At 38.8% G+C, this 21800-nt stretch overlaps 1 protein-coding gene across 1 annotated transcript; it reads right to left on the bottom strand.

Annotated features, from left to right (window-relative positions):
• Positions 1-478: 478 nt before the first annotated feature.
• Positions 479-10683, bottom strand: tshz3a (teashirt zinc finger homeobox 3a). Its single transcript, XM_055173487.2, has 2 exons — positions 10302-10683; positions 479-4296 (listed from the first exon to the last, which is right to left on the bottom strand). Exons 1-2 carry the CDS (start codon positions 10339-10341, stop codon positions 1244-1246), a joined length of 3093 nt encoding a protein of 1030 aa, XP_055029462.2. The 5' UTR covers positions 10342-10683; the 3' UTR covers positions 479-1243.
• Positions 10684-21800: the final 11117 nt, after the last annotated feature.

The raw sequence follows: 21800 nt of genomic DNA, 5'->3' as shown, positions 1-21800 counted from the left end.
TGTCTGATCAGGTTGAAGCTTATTGCACTGTCAAACGTAGCTTTCTTCTCATTAGTCTGGGCCCCTTCCCATCAGTGCATGCACTCAAATTAGATTGACATCCAAACTGTTCAGATATACAAAGCAATTTAGACGATATTCATTAGAGCGATGACATAGGCTGATGGGACTCTGACAGAGAGCACTTCTTTTATTTTATTACCACTGAGGCGTGACTGTAGCAAGAAGAACAAAGAAATAAAAGACACAACGTTAGTTTTGTTCTTTAGGTCACGTTACTTTTGACCAAGAGTTTGGGCTTGTCTGGTGTGGTAAGATGTAAAAGATCTGCTTTTGTAATTGCAGCAAAGTTATAATCGAACAGCAAGGTTAAAAATTTACTTTTTAGTATCACTATGAAGTTTAAACTGATGCTACATGACGTACTATATTGATTTAAATGTGTAATGCACAACCAAAGAAAGAAATTCATGCTTTACCAGATGTACGACTTGAGACAATTAAGACTTGTCTTTATTCTTTGATCTCATTTTTTTCTATAAAAAAATTTCTATAATACAACATATCCACTTTTCTAGTACAGTATTGGATTATAGATGGCATGCCTTCTCATTCAATAAGTTAACATTCCACAAGAATTGCAAATCAAAAATGTCAAAAGAGTTCAAATGTAGTTGAAATGAAAATGAACAGATACGTGATACAAATATTCTTTAAAAAAGCCTCTGTAAAAAAGTCTGTAATTTTAATACTTAAATTTAAATCATTTTACATAACACTTTCTATACAGTTTAGTTAAGTATTTACAAATAAAAAACAATCCTGATGCATGAATAAACTTTTAGACAAGGCAAACAGATTATTAGACAAAAAGCAGGTCTTTTGGAAAATAACATTACAGTTTATGTACAAATGTACAGTTTTTCCTCCAAACACCAGTTCATCATGAACATTCATCAGTGTTATTATATAATACATATGTTTACATATAATAATTGATTTTTCATTGTATCTATTTGGTAAACCTTACATTATAACTTTATATAGGTAAAAGTTAAACACCAGTTAGCACAAAGCTTAGCCTATACTTAAGACCAATTATGTATATTAATGCAACAATATATAAGTAATTGTGAATGAATCCTTCGATTATGATTCTTTAAGGTTGACATATCCTACATATGCTGACATATAGTGATAAGTGTATTGTGTTATGTTTACTCTCATTATGCCATGTGATTCTTTAAAATAATGTAATAGGTACTGGCTGTGGTTGTTCCTGATTTCCTCTAGCAGGTGATACAGCAGGATGTGCAGATTTTACAGGGGGGCTTCTGGAGTTCTTTGTAATCTTCCTGCTGAGATCCTTAGAAGTAAGTTTGGCTAAGTCTTTCATTTTAAACCCAAGGTGTGACTCAAGGTGACAGATATATGTGGAGCGAGCTTGGAACTGTGTAGTACATTCACTACAGTAGAAAACTGGGTGGCCAGAGTCGATGTTCTTTATAAACTTTGTTCTGCCTGTCCGTCTTAGCTGATATTTCACATTGGCCAGCCAGTGGCTGATGGTTGTCAAAGACAGACCTGTTATATGTGATATGACCATCCTTTCCTGGGAGCTCAAGTCTGATATCACATACTTTCCATCAGCTGTCTTCCTGAGGCATAAAGTGAACTGGGCCTGCAAAATCAGCAAGTGTTGGGGTTTCCAGTGTGACTGCCTACCTTTACGTTTTTGCACCATGGGCATGTCCTCTGCCTCATCTGAGATATGTGCATCCTCAATTTCTGACTGCACTGTCCTACATAAAAGTTTTGGGGGCTTCAAAACATGAGTGCCTGATAGATTACGCAGCATGTCTGAAATGTCTGAGAGGGCATTTTCACGTAAAGGACTAACGGGTGTGAGTACGTTGGAACCAGTGGATTCACTGATAGATGCACCGGAAACAGAGGAACTCAATGCTTTTCCTGGTAAAGAAGCAGCTTTGAGACATTGTTCACTTTTGCCTTTGGACAAGTCTATTGGTTGTTCAATTTCATGGCAATGGGAAAGTAACTGGCTTAGTTTTGTCGAATGTCCAGATGGACCGGCAAGTGCAGCCCTTTCCGCCATGCTGTTGCTCATCCTGAGAAGCATACTCATAGGGTCCTGGACAGGCCTCACAGGTTTGGCAGCTTTACCAAGATGAAGGTTCATAACAGACTGAAGGGCACTTAGAGGACTAACAGTGGGTTGTTTTGGCTCAGATTGGACAGACAGAAGAGCAGAATCATCATAATGATCAGACACAGAGGTTGGAGGATTTCTGAAGTCCTGTATGTGCTGTTGAATATCCTTCACATCTGTGTTATCCTCACTGACGCGAATCATAGATGCAACTATTTGATCAAGATTTGGAGAGCTTGACGCTTGTATTTTTTCTTTCATATTTAAAGCATGGGCTGGGAACAGCTGGCGATGTGGGGATTCCTGACCATTTATGTATTTATATTGTTCCTTCACTTCAGCAACCTTTTCTATAACTTTATCCTCATCCACTTTATTGACATTAAGTGTGGTTGAAAGAGCACTTGGTGTGGTTCCTGGACTTTTGTCTAAGGACTGGACTTCCTGTCCACTGGCTGATAGTTGTAAAGAGGACAGACAGCCTGAGTTAATCATAGCAGGTTTTAGGTGGTTTTGTAACTGATAAGCTGCGTGAATGCTTTGATAACCCCCCCAGCTCGGGGCACCCCTCTGTGCTTTGTTTATAGCTGTTGCTACCGTGTCCTCAAGTGATTTGAGAATATCAAACTCCATTTTGGGACTTTCCTTAAGGTCCTCCTCAGTGAGGTAATCACGTTGTGAAGATATGCCAAATCTTGCCTTAGAATCTTTAACATTTGCAGATTCCTGGCATTCACTGTCTTTTTGAGATTTTACTTCCTGTGCCTTATTCCCGCTGATCCTGCTTGCTGGGGATGGGGAAGATGACTCTAGGATTCCTGTGGCTGACAGAAGAGAAGAACGTTGTTTACCTGACTTTGCCTTCTCACACTTACTTTTGGTGTGAGGAGGCAAGGTTGTTTGTTTTGGAAGGGGCTTGTCCGTCTTTGTTGATGATTTGGTGGCTCTTGCAAAGTGACCGGTCAACATCATGTGAGCGCTCAGCTGCTGCAAAGAGTCATGCGAAATTCCACACTCCAAACATCTGATGTTCTGAGACTTGGACTGCACACCACGGCTAGTGCTTTTCTGATCTTTCGAGTCATCTTCATTGGTTAAAGAGTGTTCTGAATACATCTGAAAAATATCACTGGCCTGCCCTCCATTGGTACTTCTTTGTTCTGTGGTGTGCAAAAAATTTGCACTATCCAACTCCACTGGGACCCTCTTTTTAAAGGAAGAGACAACTTTAGCAGCCATTGCTGTTCTTGGCTCTCTTAAAGGGACTTTCTGATAATGCTTAGTCTTTATCATATGCACGCTAAGATCTTGCAATGATTCAAAAGAGTGCCCACAGTACATACAGCGTAAAACTCTCTGGGCATCTTCCTTGCCCTCCATCTCTAAAAGGGATCGCTTACGTGGCTTGGACCATGATTTGCCGCCTTTGCTGGCACTTTCATGGTTGTCATCACGATAGTGGTCCGTTTCGTTCATGTGAACAGTCAGTTCAAGCAAAGTGTCATATGCAGCACTACAGCTTTTACAGTGGAATTTGCTAGCACCGGTAAATATGGACCCATATAGTTTGGTGCTTTGGCGGTAGAGCTGGACAGTGGAGAAAAGACTTGGTTCAAGTGAAACCGGTTGTTTCTGAGACACCTGTTGGAGTGTCTTTGCGATAGCAGACTGATGCCAGTCGCGCCCAGGACTGCTATTGTTGCTGCTACTATCGCTGCTATTAGCAGGCTGTTCTTCTGAATAAAGCTGAGAGGAGTTTAAGTTAAAAAAAGACCAGTAAGGATTATTCAGGAAGCTTTTGTAAATAGCCTTCATCTGTTCTAGGCTGTCTGAACTACAAACAGAGTCTTCAGAACAGTCTTTTAGAAACTCTCCTGTTGCCTCCTCATTTTTAATTGAGGTGCTGTCAGCATCTGATGTGGGTTCACTAGACTCACTTATGTGAGATTCACTGTCAACATCATGTCCTGAAAGCTCAGCAGTAGTAGACGAATCTTGTTCAGCCACTGAGTTTTTTAATTCTTCTTCCAAGTCATTTGTCCCCTTTGGTTTCTTGGTTGCTGAGCAATCACTTCTGATGCCATCAATCTGTAGGGTGGTCTCTTTAACATTCTCTGAATCATACGCTAAAGGGGAAAGAGAGAAAATTAATAAATATCAAATGACCAGACAAGAAAGACAAGGATTTAGCCGGATCATATCCCTTGCTTTATTTAGTCTGCTTTATATAAATGCCTTGGTGCATCTCTAACCAAATAACATAGAATCGGAAACCAGAATTTACTTATATGTCATATAGATCTTTAAAAAAATGTAAAATAAACTGTTCAAGTCAAGTGAAAATCAAAAGTATTTTTATATAGTTTGATGTAATCAGGCAAGTTTGCACCTGCCCCCATTTGGCACAACTCTCCACATGTTCGCATTTCATCACACCTGTGCACATACAAAGAGACAAACAGATAGAAGGAAAAGGTAGACAGATAGATTGAGAGGTTAAGGGGAATGACATAAGATGGCGACACATAAGCCACCTGTCACTTTGAATCCCACCCGACGACTGTTCACCTTGGACAGGTGACGTGCTGTGAGAAAGGTGTCTGGTCGAGCACTTCCATATGACAGATCCAAGGGGACACAGTCGCCCTTCTTCCTGCCAGCTGCCCTCACACCCTCAAAAGAGCCCATCCACCACTATCCTCTGGGACTGACGATCCCGTCTCCTGACAGCATGTCCCCTGTTAGTTTGACACTGTCACTCTGACTCCCTAAGTGGAACAAATGCCCTCTTGAAAGCCATACTAACCCCCCTTATTTGTTCCACTTTATTCACTGTGCACATTTGTGATTATGTTGCTCATGTCAAAAGAGAATGTTTGACATGTTGATGTTTGGAGAAACAGCCCTTGAATTACAACCGGCCTTGGCAGATGCATGTGTGATTCAAGTGCATTTTTGCACACTATCATCCTTTCTTTCTCTCTCTCTCTCTCATCAAGATCTACCACAGTCTTGACAAAGAGTGTTAAAGCACAAATAGCTCTCATTTCAAATGATAATACACAATCTCACAAGCCTGCGCTTCTCTCATTTAGCCTCTCACTGGCTGTCAGCCAGGCAACCCGCAGGATGTGGGGCTCTAAAGGATAACTGGCAGGTGGAGGCCAGTCTTATCCCCTCTGTAGATTTGGATTGTCACTAGGTATCCATTACTTGCCAATCTCCTCTGATCGCACCCGACAGCCTTGATCAAAAGATGTCATTTGAGCGGCCTGATTTGGCATGAACTCCAAAGCAGCTCGAAAAGAGGGTGAACCAGGTGTAACTACAATGACATGATCATTTTCCTGCCCTCTCATATCCCAGAGACAATTACGGTGGCACACTGAGGATTCAGAATGGCAAATTGCTTTTCCCGAAGACAGAAACTTTTGGGATTTTAAACCAGGCTAGATAACACAGACACAAACCCTAAAGCTTAATTTCGACTTATTTCACTTTTTAAGTTTGTAACATGAGCATGTGATGTACCTAAATGTATTCATTGTCTGCCCTTATAAAATGTAGCGAGGTGGAAAGTTGCAACCCAAGAAGAAATAATAAAATCTCTGTGTATCAAAACCCAGCCCCACCAAATCTGAACACAACCTTTAATCTTGAAAGATTTATAGTCCATCTTACAAGGCAACTACCATAACCAATTATTCTCAAAGCCTTGATTGACAGCCAAGGTGATTTATTAAGCTAATAAAATGTGATGTGTGCAATGAGCTCTAACAGAACGAAACGACAGGAGATAAGGTAGTGACATCCACCTTGTATGATTTATATGACTGTTTTCTCTCTCTCCCCATATGACCAATTATTAACCCTTCACCATCCAGAAAGAATCGACACAGATGACATTTAAATCTGAGCATCAAGTGCTGAGTCATGTATAATAACATTGCTTATTGTGCATGCATAGTTGATAAGACATGTGAAAGGCTAGACATACAGTACTACATTGTACTGTACATGATTACGAAGTTGTATAATCTCTATACAAATAAGCAGTAAGACTCTAAAAGCAAATGTAAGTCAGTGGTTAGCTATCTTAAAGTTAATCCATTGAATGGCATATAAAGATCTTGTTACAATAACCTGACATGCACTAGTTGTAAGATTTTAACAAAGCATTCCCTTTTGTAAATATTGTAGTCTCATCCTCAGATCTTGCATAATTCACTCAGAACCTCATAGTGAGATACAGATTGAGGATAACTGTGAGAATTGTTCTTGCTTGAGGCCATGCTAATGTAAAACACAAGGCTTTGATCAAAATAAAACACAACTCCAACGTTCAGGCAGCATGTCAAGATAGTGGGGGCTCTGTTTTATGCCAAAAATACCTTATTCTTTCGTGCCTATTAATCAAACAAAGTGCAAATCTTTGAAATATAAACGGAATCTCTGTTTAAAAGGAAAACACATCTTGTGTAAGCTAAAATGTTGTCTCTAGTATTCTACCCCCTTTATAATGTTTCTCTATCTGTGGTGGGGAAACATAAAACTGCCCATTTACAGTAAATGCAGAAGGGCAAACAATCTCTTCTGACTGGAATTCCACCGACCAAAGACATCCATTCAGGGTAGATATCTCTCTAATTATCACTCTCAGTGCCTTTGATTCCCCCCCTTTGACAACAGTGTGTCTGATGTGCCTCTGCTGCCAAGAGTGATTGGCAACAATTCTATGTGTATCTAAGCCAGCAGCTGCCGAGATGATGGCCCGGCATCAAAGAACTCAGTTAGACGGATGGCACTCATAATTCTACTCTGCAGGGAAAGGTGGGGGAGGTTGGGGGGGGGCAAAAACCAACATCAAAAAAACCAAGCCTGTCACCATCACCACCTCGCAAGCAAGACTCTGTCCCCATGTTACTCCCTCTAATAAGCTTCCGATAAATAAGAATTAAATTTACAGAAAATACTTGAGGGGACCAAACTCCCAATCATATCCGGCACTGACCACCCGGTGGAAAGCCGGTGTCTTGTAACAAACAGAGAGAGAGAGAGAAACCAAATATATCCATCATAGAGAGGACATCTAAGACTATGTACTCTGTCTATGCCTCTCTAACTCTCAGGTTACAGGCTTACACAGCCATCCAAATAATATTCAGTGTGATAAATGGTCCACTAAGCCGCCTACCTCTCATTAATCTCTTTCTTTAAAGGAGCATCCATCACAGCAGGGCTAGTGCTGTGGGAGAGAAAGCTAGAGTTCATTTACAGGCCAGCCGAGCTTGAGTGATGCGTGTCATTTTAAGTTCGGACAGGAATGTGCAAACGTGAACGTGTACAAATGTGCGCATACCCGCACACGAAGGCAGACAAACAAAGTTGATGACCGACTGATTGATTGATTTAAAATGTGGTTTAGAAGGCGAAAGAATCGGTGCAGAAATGTGCACGTTTCAAAGCAAGAATTTGCCACCCGCTACATCTAATTACGTTAGAAATTAGCACGCATTAACTTAAATTAAAACACGTTTGCAATTTCACCTGCTCAACGTCTATAATATATCTCAATCTGTCATCGGCTGAGGTCTTGATACCCAAACAGGGATTTCAATGACTTAATGACTTAACAGATTAACAATACACCCATGTCATTATTCTTTAATTTAAAGGCAATCCCTATGCACCACCGTGGTACATTTCCCTATTAAACATCTCTATACACTTTTTCACAACTTTCTATCCAACCTTTTCGGTCTAATTCCGAACAATATTTCTCCTCTTTCTTTCCTCCCTCTGCGCCACGGAAAGTCTGCGTGATAGATGACATGTGTCAGGATGCCAGAAGTAAAGGGTGGCAGTGTGATTAACGGCTTTGTTGAAAGGGTAATTGACGGTTTGGCATTGTGCTGATCTTCTCCACCAGGGTTTGGTTTCTAGACCCCTGAGAACTAGACTGACTCATTTTTCTAAAACGGACCGCAAGCTAAAAGCCACCTCCCATGAGAAAAGAGATGGATTCTCCTCTTCTTAACAGAAGATTGATGTCTTCATTGTTAACACCAAAGTAAGATTCATATAAGTTTACAACCACAATGGAGTGCAAGTTCATATGAAAGTTTGGAAAGTAAGACGTATCTACAGCTTTGAGTGTTTGGCTCGATGGTGATCCAATTGAAGCAATTTTCAAACCAAAAAACACATTAACCATAAAAGTATAAATCAGTGATGCTTTAGAGAAGTATCTAAAGAAATTACTTCATGCACCCTTCCAAAGTACTCCCCATGACTGTTTTGGTATAGCAGTTATAAATACACGATCAATTAATGACACTCCTTCTGCATGTGTGAAATGTTTATGCAGATTAGTTTCATTTTTCTTCTCAAAGATGGCTCAGGCGCTGTGTAAATCAATGGGGGTGCAGCAGTTTTGAAGCTGTTGGCAGTGATTACAGGCATGCCTGGCTGGAGAGCTATGTTGACACTGGTTGGGATTAGGGAACGGCGGGCCTCTATGGTTTCCTGCCCTTTCATCACTGCCACCATCAAACCCGTCTCCTGCGTCACATCCACGCATGACTGATGGCTGCTTGTCTGGGTGACCTGCCTTACACCTCAGATCTGACAGCGACTGATTTTACCCTCAGAACGAGACAATGGAGAGGCTGGAAACGTGCCCAAAAGTGGCGTGGGAGCCTTCAGTCAGGATGGCCCATGGGACTTGTGGAGACATGTCTAATTAACTAACATTATCAACCCACACACAGACAGACACCGATCTAACTAACAGAATACAACTCTCAAAATAGATTTGATGTCTGATCTGTCGTTCTAAATATGGCTCCAAGTGTTGCAGATAAAAACTTTTCCAGAATGACTGTTCTGTGGGTGGTTGCACATGTTTGCTTTTACTGTTTGGATCGACTAAATTCCAGACAGGCACCAAAACCTTATTTGTCACATATATAGGTGCTAAATTGAGTTAAGGCAATAGGAAAGGCCAGCAGGAGTGGCTAATATCAACTTGATTACATCAAGGAAAGCAGAAACCTAATATGACTTGGTGACAGACGCATAGCTTGTCATCTCCGATCATTACACCTGTCAGGAATCCATCAACTTTACAGCTAATTAGATCTGCTCAAATTAACCGATGCAAACTGTTTCTTTTTACAGAGCACTGTGAACCTGTAGGGAAAAATCATCTTCCCTGAAATCTCACTTTTAAGAAGAAAGATTAAAAACCATATTGATGCTGGTTGCATCAATGATAAATTATGCCATCATTATCATCCAAGTATGCAATCCCACTTAAAAGTGGATTTGACTGTAAAAAAACAACAACAGCAGCTTGGGATGAAACCACATCACGAAATGCATTCATACCTGTATACTATAAACTCCTATTTGTAAACCATACAGTCACCACTTTGCAGAGCATCCATCGGTGTAGTTTGGTGAAGCATACTGATGAAATAAAAGCCCGGGCAAGCTTATGGGAAAAAGAAGGAGAGCACTCACATGGCCTTGCTCTGATTGACCATTAAAGCCTTTGATGGATGAGGCTGTCACAAGGATAACAATTAAATCCAACATGAGACAAAGCTGTTCTGACAGGCTAGTCTAACAGAGCAAGCCATACCCCTCCATTAAACTCCACATCATCTCTGCCTCGAACGCACACATACACAAACAGTGAAGGCTGTATAATAATGGCTTTGTATCTTTGTTACAGAGAGCTCTGCTATAAATATAAAATGCCCTAGAACTCCTCCTCTTTTTTAATAATAGGCTAGGACCTATTCTATTAAGCAGACAGATAATGTTATACTTAACATAGAGACAGTTTTAGCGATTTGTACCTCTTTGGAGAAGTTACGGGAGAGTAGGTGACAGCTTGCGCTTTCATAAAAAAAGAGCTAGCCTGTTTCATGTCACAATAGAAACGATATAAAGCTTATTAAACAAATGGTTTAAATTTGAACATGTAAACAAATGTTAACACGAAAAAAAAAATATTATTTAAGCAACAAAAAAGAAAGACAAATCACAAGAGGAGAAAGTCACTGAGCACAACATTAAAACACGCTAATATATCAAGTAAGATGTTCGGTTGTTATAAACTTACCTGCCGCGCGCTGGGGCGCCTGCTGTTTTCTCCTCGGCATACTTCTGCGCAGATACCTGTCTGTATACTGGAACCTGGCACGCGATACTTAACTATATAAGCTCCCAAACGACAATGTCACCTTTTAAGAACGGTGCAGCGCATTCAGAAAAGCTACAGCACTTCACATTTGGCATATGAGAAAGCGCAGGTGCTCCGTCTTCTTTGTTTAATGCCCGTGAGCTGGAGTGATGATGAAAGCCGCGCGGCAGGACAGTAAACGCCTAGTCGCGCGCTCACTACGACTTTGTCACGTCACTCAAAAGTGCGCGGCTTCTGCACGAACGCAAAAAGTAAGGGGGCGTTCACGCGGGACGCATTCTTGCGTGCAAACGCAGCCAGGAGGAGTAGCAACTGAATGGTTTAATACGCAGAGGCTTTTTGAAAAGTTATACTGTTAACTTGATGCAAAAACGGTACGCGTTGTGTTAACGACCCCTGATAGCCACACCCACGCGCGTTTTAAGTGACACTCAATATGCCAGTATATAGTAAACTTATACGTATAGTAATATTTATATTTGAAACAGTAATGTAGTGTATTATTTAATATAGTTAACTTTTAAAACGCATTGATACTACTGTAGCCTATTGTTTTTGAATCACATATTAAATTAGATATACAGGCTTTATTGAACAGTTTATCAATTCTATATATACTACAGAATGATACATTAAGCAAGTGTTGTACTACAGAATACTACAATTTACTACACTTTAAAATAGTAAACACTAGTGTATACTACAGTATTTTGTCATGTGGGGGGATGCACCGGGCTACATTGTTACCTGTAGCCTACACCTGAGTTTTCCAAAAATTTGGCTTCATAATGCAAAGGTTTATATATCATATCAGAATATAATATTTTTAATCAAATTAAATTAATTAGTTAATCGATAAAATGCATATATGAAGAATTTATTATCTGAGCATTCGCATGATCTATTCTTAGGGGAATTCAACTGGTTAGATGAAATCTTAAAACGGTCATTTCTTAAAAATCACGCTAAATAAATATTAAAGCTTTAAATAATAACAGAAATGATAATTGCATTGTGTAACATTAACAGACCCAATAGATCCTTGATCTTGTACATTAATAATATAGAAAGATTGCAACAATTTATGAATGTTATAAAGTGTTACCAAAATCCTAATATGGTTTGTTGAAAGTTAAACCACTGATTTTGCTATTATTATAAAAGACGTTTCAGTGGGAACAACATAAACAAAAAGCTTTTGTGGCCCAAGCTTAACTTACATAGACTCAGGGTTCCCACGGGTCCTTGAAAGTTTGTGAATCTGGGAAAAAAAATCAAGGCCCTGGGAAGTTTTTTGAAAATATACATACATAGATACAGGTCATTGAAAGTGCTTGAATTTATTTTATGCAAAAAAAATCCATCTTCCCTGTGTAGTGTAGGATAATATCATAAACATTTTAGACTTTTTAAGCGCACGTGCTAAACTGTTTGCTTTAAATGCTTATATCTTCTGTGTGTGAATGTCACCAGAATGCTTTTTTGCATAGTTGTGTTTGACACATAAAAACGTCTCGGGTAAGGTATGTACCTGCTGTTCCCTGAGAAGGGAACAAGACGCTGTGTCTCCCTTGCCATACTTCCTGCGTCCCTGTAACGCCGTCTTTGGCAATATTTCAGATAACGATATACTTCCTGGCTCCCATGTCACCTTGTTTTTGTCGTTAAGCCTCACCATTGGTTGAATTTAATATACACATTCAGACGCACTTACCCCTGGAGGCATCCCCAAGGTGTCACCGCAGTGATGCAGCGCGAGTTCCCTCGAAAAGGAACTAGCCGTTTCTCAATATGCGTTCTTGTCTGTACTTGCGTTCTTGTGGACTTGTGAAACGTCATCAGTCGCGGCCCAAGTACTGTTCCAATTCAAAGTTCGCATCAAGCCCAAGTTCACATAAAATCCCCGGATGTGTTCTTGATCCGCCCATTTTATCGAGGATGCATCAGAGGAGACTTGTGTGGACTTATGAGAGCGAAGTTTCCCAGAATGCATTTCGCGTCAGGAGTTCGTTCTTCCGAGTCTGAACTTGCAAGTTCGAACTACGAAGGACACAAGTCCGAGTTTGGCGTACTTGGTATTGAGAAACGGCTACTGTAACAATGTATATTAAAAGGTAACACGATGTAACCTTGCTCTCACTTGAAATGTGTGCCCACTTTACATAGAGTAAATTATTTCTAATAAAGTAAAAAACTAGAAAATTACCATTATAGTTCAAATTATAGTTATCAACTACTACACTGAGCTAACGTTACTGTTTAAAATTAATGTAGACTATTTTGGAAGATGTAAACAGCACTGGTCCAGAAGCACTTCCTGTTTTTTAGTTCACATTTATTTTACATTTTGATTAAGTTCGAAATTTTCTGTTGGTTGTATTTTGTTCTAATTAATTAATATTAATATTTTGTTCAGTAAAAAAAAACTGAAACAGTAAGTGCTTCTGGACCAGTGTTGTTTACATTTTGCAAAATGGTCTCTACAGATCCTTGAATTCTTGCCTGGCTGCCAAACCTCTTTTCACACAGTGATCCTTGCTCACCGTCACCCCTCATTTTTACGAAACCAAAACATTTTAATTTTCAACAAGGTATTTGTTCCAGAGGTCAGTTTAGCCACTAGCTAGATGGATAAACAAACATAGACCTTAAGTTCAACTTTGGGCCAGGGGGTTAACGGTAACATGCAGGTGCGTCCAAAGAAACCCTATGTTTTTTCCACACATATCTTTATCTCAAGGTTTTGTTGTTGTTGTTTCATCTCAACCGAGTTAAATGACTTGGCAAGCTCAGTGTATTTTTTGCTTCCAATTCTAAAGAAAAGCAAAAAATAAAGAACAATTTTTGTTGCATGAGTATCTCCAGGTATATTTCCTTTAAACTGTCAGGTATTTAGAACCGCATGACCAAAACAAGTTTGCCCTTAAGCCTTTCTTTTACAAATCAGCACTGTCTGTGAATGTCTTTTTAAGTACTGTAAAGTCATTCAGATGTGGGGTCAGACTTCTGACCGTGCCATTAAAACTCAGGCAAAGACATAGTGCTCTCATTTAACTGCTCGGCTGCATCATATATCATCCCCACTGCCACAGAGCCGCATTAGAGAGGATCTTTGATTTTTACTTTTAGAGCAACATAAATCAAATGCGAGCCAAGGTCTGCTCATGACATCCTTGCATTGGTTCACGCAGAATGGAAAGGAAAGGGTTTGTTGAATGAGGTCAAGACCAAACAGATATGATTTTTACTTTGAGGCAAAATTCAGTTTTAATTGAACAACGCAAACAAATGTTGTATGGAAATATGCACGTGTCCGTCCATATACCCATATGCATGAACGAACTTAAACATTTTTAGAATTTTAAAAATACACACGGAAACAACATAATACAGGATTGTGCTCCTGCAAGTATTCAAATCTATTCAGATATGCCCGTTTTCTCATTTTGTGCTTGCACAACAATGTCAAGACAACACATTAAAGGAGACAACTGTCTTATTACCCAGACCTCCTTGGTCTTCTCCACCTCAGAGCAAACCTGTCAACCAGCATCTGAAACTAGAAGGGACATCTGCCAGCAGGACACCCACCCTCCCTACAGCTCACAGGAGGGTGTATATGAGCCACATGTCCATCAGTCCCGTTGTGCAGGTTTCATTTTATCTCCTCCTGCCTCTCTCTCTCTCTCTGCCACTGTTTTGAGAGGTGCTGTCCTCCGCTTTGATCTATGATGAACAGATGACCTTTTTCCCAAGTCAGGTGTCTGGCTTCGTAACATCATGTTCTAACAGTGTGTCAAAACAGCATGGCTCACCTTATCTCGTTATTTGTCTCTGATAGACTCACAAATCTGTTTTGAAGAGATCTATGGTAAGGTGTATGCGAGAGGAATGTCACTGGCAGTATACAAAAACAGAAAAGAGGAGAGTATGGTGCTGATTAAAACAAACTGGAGAAAGTATTTAAGCAATTAATTCTGACCCAGTATTGATCAGGCTGAGAGATTACAAGTCTTACCCTCTAGAAAAGTGTTGTGCATTACTTAATCAATGACACAATCAGGATGTTTGTTCTTTACTAGGCAATAATTCAGTGAAACTGCAGTGAGCTGTAAAATGAAATTAGCATTACCTCTATAGCAACATATTTCAGTATAATATTTTAGGAAATTTGTGTAGCCTATGTGTGGAAAATAGAGCAATATTTGTTTTGAAGAGCTTCAACTTGATAACTATAGATTTTTGAGTAAAAGTTAAATTGCAGAAATAATTTTATTCTCATAGAGCGGTTTTGCTTGTTATTATTAAAATTTATGGAATTCAAATAATTTAATACCATAAATTTATATTATATATATTATATTGTGCTCTTTCCCAAAATCTCTCTCAGAAAAAAAAATATTACAAAAGTTGTCACAGGGAATCAGGATGGTACCTTTTAAAACGGTCCTAATATGTACCATTTTGGTACAGATATACTTTTGAGGTACCAGTATACCTGTCAGGTACCAATGTGTACCTTTGAGGTACCAATATCATCAATATTGGTTTTGCACCTAATATTATGTGCAAAAGTGTACTTTTTGAAAAGGTACCGCAGCAGTAACAATTTTTTTATTTCTCGTACCTTTTTTCTGAGAGTGTACCTAGTTGGGTACCCAGGTGAACACAATTAAACTACAGTGAGTTATATTTATAAGGCAAAGGGGCAAGGTTTTAACTAAAGTTTAAGTATAGGACAAAGGCATGTTCATAAATTACAGGTTTGGGGTGGATATTCATGTATTACAAATGAAGTCAATCCATTTCTTGCTGTAGTGTCAGTGTTTTAGTTAATAGTTTTATGAAAAGCCAATTATAAAATTAATTCCCATAAAAATTTTTATAAAATCGTACCTATTATATTCTCTATAGAATCAGCGTTGTCTAGCTCTCTCTTTTTTCCCCTCCTAGGACTTTCCCCCGGGTTTTCTCCTTTAAGTTCTTTAAGTTGAAAAAATGTAAAATTTTTAGGTGTTACCAACTGAAGTAATTTTTTAAGTTGATCCAACTTTTTACAGTTTTACAGTTTACAGTGCAATTTTCCCCCAGTCAATTGTCTTGGTTTTGTTTTGAATAATAATATAGTTCAGTAAGCATGGCATGGAAAGTTTTGGGTAAAGTTAGTGCTGGAATCAAATACATATCTAGATATACTAGCTTTTTGACAGAGAATATTTAAGGGTGCTTACAGTACATTAGGCCTTGTTCAATGTCATTTTGAGTATGCTAGGTCATGGATGACTGATCTATCCAGTATGTAGATAGCAGGTTACAAAAGGGACAAAATAAATGGGTAAGATCTTAAAAACAGAAACTTTCAGTAATTGGATAGTTTCGATTTAAAAATAATTGGTCATTTCTGAATCTGAAAATGTTTAGGATTAGGATTTTGTATGGACCAAGGTGTTTGCATATTCAGGAACACAAGACTAAAATAAGTTACCTTTTGATAATATGTTTATAACAGATTATGGAATTTAGTAAAAGAATGAAGAAAAAAGAGTGTCCATCAGCTCTCCAATAACAAACAAATACATCATGAGAGAAAACAAAGAACTTAAAAAGCATAGCCAAGGACAAGTGAGGACTTTTTCCCCAATTTTGTGCAAAGCAGAAAAGCATAAATCAGATGACCACAAAACATTTTTATATGTCAGTCACACCAATACATAATCACAAAAGATTGCAAACATAACTTCATAAGGTATATTATAACATTATATATATCTAACAACCTGACCTGCTCTATCTCAGATATCTTCAAATCTGTGCGTTTTGTACAAAATCTGTGTGTTTCAGGAAAACAGGGAAATCTGGAGCTACAAAATGTATGGTATGTGGAAAGTTTTTTAACCATTAACCATGAACACATTGTAATATACCAAATACACAAAATAACGTTGTTTTAGCCATGAAATAGGTGCCCTTTAACTTTAAAAAGTGTGACAACTAGCCCCAGTGTCACCTCTCACAAGACTTATTTTATTATACAAGAAATGACCACATCATATTCACATTTCCAATAATCCACATTCATAACTCCAGCTTCCTCTCCATGACAGCAGAGACATTGTCATGGGCGGCTCTGAATAGATAATTAAGTCTTGATCTTAAAATATAAATGTACAGATGGGGCTTATGGCAAAAAATGGAAATGTTTCACCTTTAACCACTATTAGTTTGACAGTGATGCAAGTTTCCCCTCAGTGAGGGCCGAGTTTAGTCAGGTGAGAGGTGACAGTGCCGTATGGTGGATCTCCTGCCAGTGACAGGCTGTCATTTAGAGATGTGTGCCATGTGGCTGTCTTTCAACCTGTCTAGGAGCTGAAGGATGACCCCTCCTGTTCACTGGGGCTTCACCGGCCATGCCATTCCTGTCTCTAAGCTTACACGTCTGACAGAAGACATGACGTCTGGGACACATCGACTCTATCTTCAGGTAGGCCTGTCCCGTGTTTCTTTTGATAGCTCAGGAAGGGTGAGAAAATGAGACTGAGAAAGTTATGTGACATGTAGTCAAAATGAGACTCTTTATGTATATTATTGGCTTACAAGTGAAGGGCTCAAGGTTGTGTGTGCCATTAAGGTGAACAGTGTACTTAATAAGATTCAGAGGATATTTTTTACCAAAAATCCATCACTGCTGACTTAAATGCATTTCTGCAATTAACTGTTTTTTATTGATGGAGTAACTTGATGTGTGGCTTTCGGAGGAGGACAAAGTGTCTATCAGCTCTCCAATAACAAACAAATATATCATGAGAGAAAACAAAGAAATTAAAAAGCATAGCCAAGGACATGAGAGACTTTATCCCCAATTTTGTGCAAAGCAGACAAACATAAATCAGAACATTTTTATATGTCAGTCACACCGATACATAACCACAAAAGACGGCAAACATAACTTAATAATGTATATTATAATATTATATATATCTAACATCCTGACCTGCTCTATCTCAGGCTGGTATGACAGCTGTACATCCTCAGACCGGAAAGCCCTTCGGTGGGTAGTCAAAATTGCCCATTGAATCGCTGGACAGTCATCCTAAACAGCCATCTTCAGATCATCAGGGACTCCATCCACCCCAGCTGTCTGTTTTTTACACTGCCATCTGGAAAACAGAACAGACATACATGGACCACAAAGGCTCAGGTACAATTTTTTCTTTTGCTCTCTTGCATAAGCCAAACTTTGATCTCTTCCCAATTACCATTTGAGTTACTCCAACAACTCCTTTAAAAAGCCTAATTTACACATCATTTTAAAAATACAAATGTATACACACTGATACTTTACTATTTATAAGGGCAGTTTCCTGGACAGGGTTTAGATTAATCAAGGAGTACACCTTAGGACATTTAAGTGGTTTATAGAAATATACACTCACCTAAAGGATTATAAGGAACACCTGTTCAATTTCTCATTAATGCAATTATCTAATCAACCAATCACATGATAGTTGCTTCAATGCATTTATGGGTGTGGTCCTGGTCTCCTGAACTCCAAACTGAATGTCAGAATGGGAAAGAAAGGTGATTTAAGCAATTTTGAGGGTGGCATGGTAGTTGGTGCCAGACGGGCCGGTCTGAGTATTTCACAATCTGCTTAGTAACTGGGATTTTCACGCACACACAACCATTTCTAGGGTTTACAAAGAATGGTGTGAAAAGGCAAAAACATCCAGTATTCAGCAGTCCTGTGGGCGAAAATGCCTTGTTGATGCTAGATGTCAGAGGAGAATGCGCCGACTGATTCAAGCTGATAGAAGAAGAACTTTGACTGAAACAACCACTTGTTACAACCGAGGTATGCAGCAAAGCATTTGTGAAGCCACAACACGCACAACCTTGAGGCGGATGGGCTACAACAGCAGAAGACCCCAACGGGTTCAACTCATCTCCACTACAAATAGGAAAATGATGCTACAATTTGCACAAGCTCACCAAAATTGAACAGATGAAGACTGGAAAATTGTTGCCTGGTCTGATGAATTTCGATTTCTGTTGAGACATTCAGATGGTAGAGTCAGAATTTGGTGTAAACAGAATGAGAACATGGATCCATCGTGCCTTGTTGCCACTGTGCAGGCTGGTGGTGGTGGTTTAATGGTGTGGGGGATGTTTTCTTGACCCACTTAGGCCCCTTAGTGTCAATTGGGCATCATTTAAATGCCACGGCCTACCTGAGCATTGTTTCTGACCATCTCCAGCCCTTTATGACCACCATGTACCCGTCCTCTGATGGCTACTTCCAGCAGGATAATGCACCATGTCACAAAACTCGAATAATTTCAAATTGGTTTCTTGAATATGACAATGAGTTCACTGTACTAAAATGGCCCCCACAGTCTCCAGATCTCAAACCAATAGAGCATCTTTGGGATGTGGTGGAACGGGAGCTTCGTGCCCTGGATGTGCATCCCACAAATCTCCTTCAACTGCAAGATGCTATATCAATATGGGCCAACATTTCTAAGGAATGCTTTAAGCACCTTGTTGAATCAATGCCACATAGAATTAAGGCAGTTCTGAAGGCAAAAGGGGGTCGAACACAATATTAGTATGGTGTTCCTAATAATCCTTTAGGTTAGTGTATGTATTAGCCTAAATAAAATATATTTAAATCATATACGTGGTAGATTAGGCATTAATCAGGCGAATTATTAATCATCATGAAAGGAATTAAAGCAGAGTGTCTTTTTTAAGATGTAAGCACATTGTCCTCCCCTGCTGCAATATCAGAGTGTTGTTGGACATATTTGCATGCTCAGCGCTGTGTGTCTGCAGTAATTCATCATTGGTCTCGGAGGTATTGAAAGCATCAGCATCCGTCAGCAAGCTTATGTCAATGGCTCTGTTTTAAAAAGAACAAAAGAATTATTTCTCATCAGTAGAGCGCTTGTTTTTAAATAGCCTGTGTATGTGTCTCCAAAAATATCCCCAACTGCAGTAGATTAAAAGGCGCATCTAATGGCCTATAAAATAACTACATTGACAAGTTAATTGGAAATATAATCAATGTGAAATGAGACTGAAGACGAAGTCCAATGCAGCAAAAATACATCAGAAGATCAAATCGGCTCTAAACCCATCAATGATTTACAGATATGACTATGAACACCCTGAGATTGATGTCTACTGAAACATCACTGACTACTGCTCTACAGTATACTGCTCACATATTACATAAAGCTATTGTATATAAATTACAATAAATAATACAAAATATTAATATTTAGTATAAAAATATTACAAAAATATTATACTTTCACTTCACATTAAATATCCAGTATTTACTAAAGTATACTCCACTAAAAAGTATAAAGTACTACTACTACAGTACTAAAGTATACAGTACTATAGTACTTAGTTTGTTAGTTTACTATAGTACTCTGCATTATAGTATTCTATATTCACCAGTATAAATTATTGAATAGATGAATTGAAAATACACTGCAGTATACTTTAATATTTACTATGTTAACGTTTATAAAAACAAGTATCTAGGAATTGTTATACAGTACAGTTTACTATACAGTAGTTAATGCTACTAGTTTCTTTCATGTGGCAGTATTGTGGCCATAAAGTAGTCGTTTGGTATAAACATTTTCAAGAAGTCGTCAAATCTGCTCTGAAACCCTAGTAATAATTAAAAAGTTATACATCAATGTGACATCAGCATCAACTGAACACACTGAATCTTGAGAAAAAAGTGAATATAAGCTCTTACATCAAATTATGTAGCTAAACATATAAACTGTCAGCTGCCTGAGATACAGAAAACAGACCCACATAAAATCATACAGAGCCGTATACTTTAGTATTTACTGTAGTGAATTGGTATGTAGTATACTTATTACATATATAGTAGCCCATACTTTAAATAATCAAAACACTGTAGTATATGCTATTTACTAGATAATGTTTGTGGTAAATGTATACTACTGTGTTTTTTCACGTTGGGTGTTGAAATAGAGGCAAGAGAAAGCTGATACCCAAGTGTCCCTGTGCGTAAAGAAGAGTGTACCATTCTGATCTAAACAACCCCCATCCTCCAGATCAGATCGCATTGCTCAAGATGTGTTTATTTCTGCTGTGCTGTCTTGTTTTCGACGTGCCTCCATCAGTACACAGTCATGTCTCGCATTTGCAACGGAGGTGCGTGCAGCGCTTCTGTCAGTTGGAATGACACGCGTGCCACTTTGCCGCGCGACTGACGGCGGGATGCGCACCCGTGTCACATCACTGTATGTGTAGCCCGGAGCGGAGTGTGGGGGTCCCGTCCGTCACGAAGGGGGAGATGACGAGGATGTGATGAGTTTGGGAGTCAGTGAATGACTGAAGCCATGGCTCATTCTCACGATCTCCAGCTGCCACATCAAACGCGTTGCTTGACCGTCTCCGGTTCTTTATCCCATCTATTAGATTTTGGATTAGTCGCTTTGGATAGAAGTGTCAACAAAGTCTTACAACATTAACAATGACTTGGTATTTATGTGGAAATTGTGGTTGGCATATGAGTGCGCGCACCCGATGGGGCACATAAGCCTTATATGTGGGTGATACCAGGCCGCAAAGATTGTTTTGGTGAATAAAATAATTAAAAATACAGGTGGGTGATTCTCACGAAATCCAGATTTAGGAGGTGTCCAGCATCAGGATTTTTAAAAAGCCCTTGAAGACATTTTTTAGATTATCATTTTCAAAAATTATCATTACCACAACATGATATTACATATAAATTTATGCATGTACAAACTCATGTTTCGGTAATGAGAACTAAAAAGTTGTCTAGGTACTATGACAAACAAAATTGTAACTTTTATCTAAAGAGAGAAAAATAAGAACTGCTTACCTGGTAGCCATCTTGAGTGTCACAATCAATTATGTCTCTTTCAACATTTAAAAAAAATGTTAGTTCCTTGAGGGCTTAAACAATGATTGAAAATTGTTGCGGAGGATGAGAAAATTGGTCTTGGACACATTTATATTCCTTATTATTGTCTCTACATTTACCAATGATCACAAAATACCACATGTTTCTTTACTGTAAATGTTTATAGTATAACGTGCCATTTTTTTTTTTAATTATAAATATTTCTATGTCAAAGAACCCAAATCCAGTCTGCGTTGCGGTAATGAAAATTTTCTCCTCAAATGTGGAAAAAACAACAAAATTGGTTTGTATGATGTCATTTGAAATCATGTGCAAAATAGTACATGAAGAGATGTTTGTAACTGTATGCTTCTGATTTTGATACTCTTTGCATTTAGTTTTTTTATCAAAATGTTTCATGACACCTCGCAAGTCTAATTTCGCGAGAATCACACAGGTGCTTGAAAAGGGTTATTCACAGGCAGCAATACCATAGG

Source organism: Misgurnus anguillicaudatus, chromosome 15 (assembly GCF_027580225.2).
Source record: "Misgurnus anguillicaudatus chromosome 15, ASM2758022v2, whole genome shotgun sequence".
Lineage (NCBI taxonomy): Eukaryota > Metazoa > Chordata > Actinopteri > Cypriniformes > Cobitidae > Misgurnus > Misgurnus anguillicaudatus.
The sequence above is the reverse complement of the archived record's forward strand: the minus strand, read 5'-3'. Positions and strand labels throughout refer to the sequence as shown.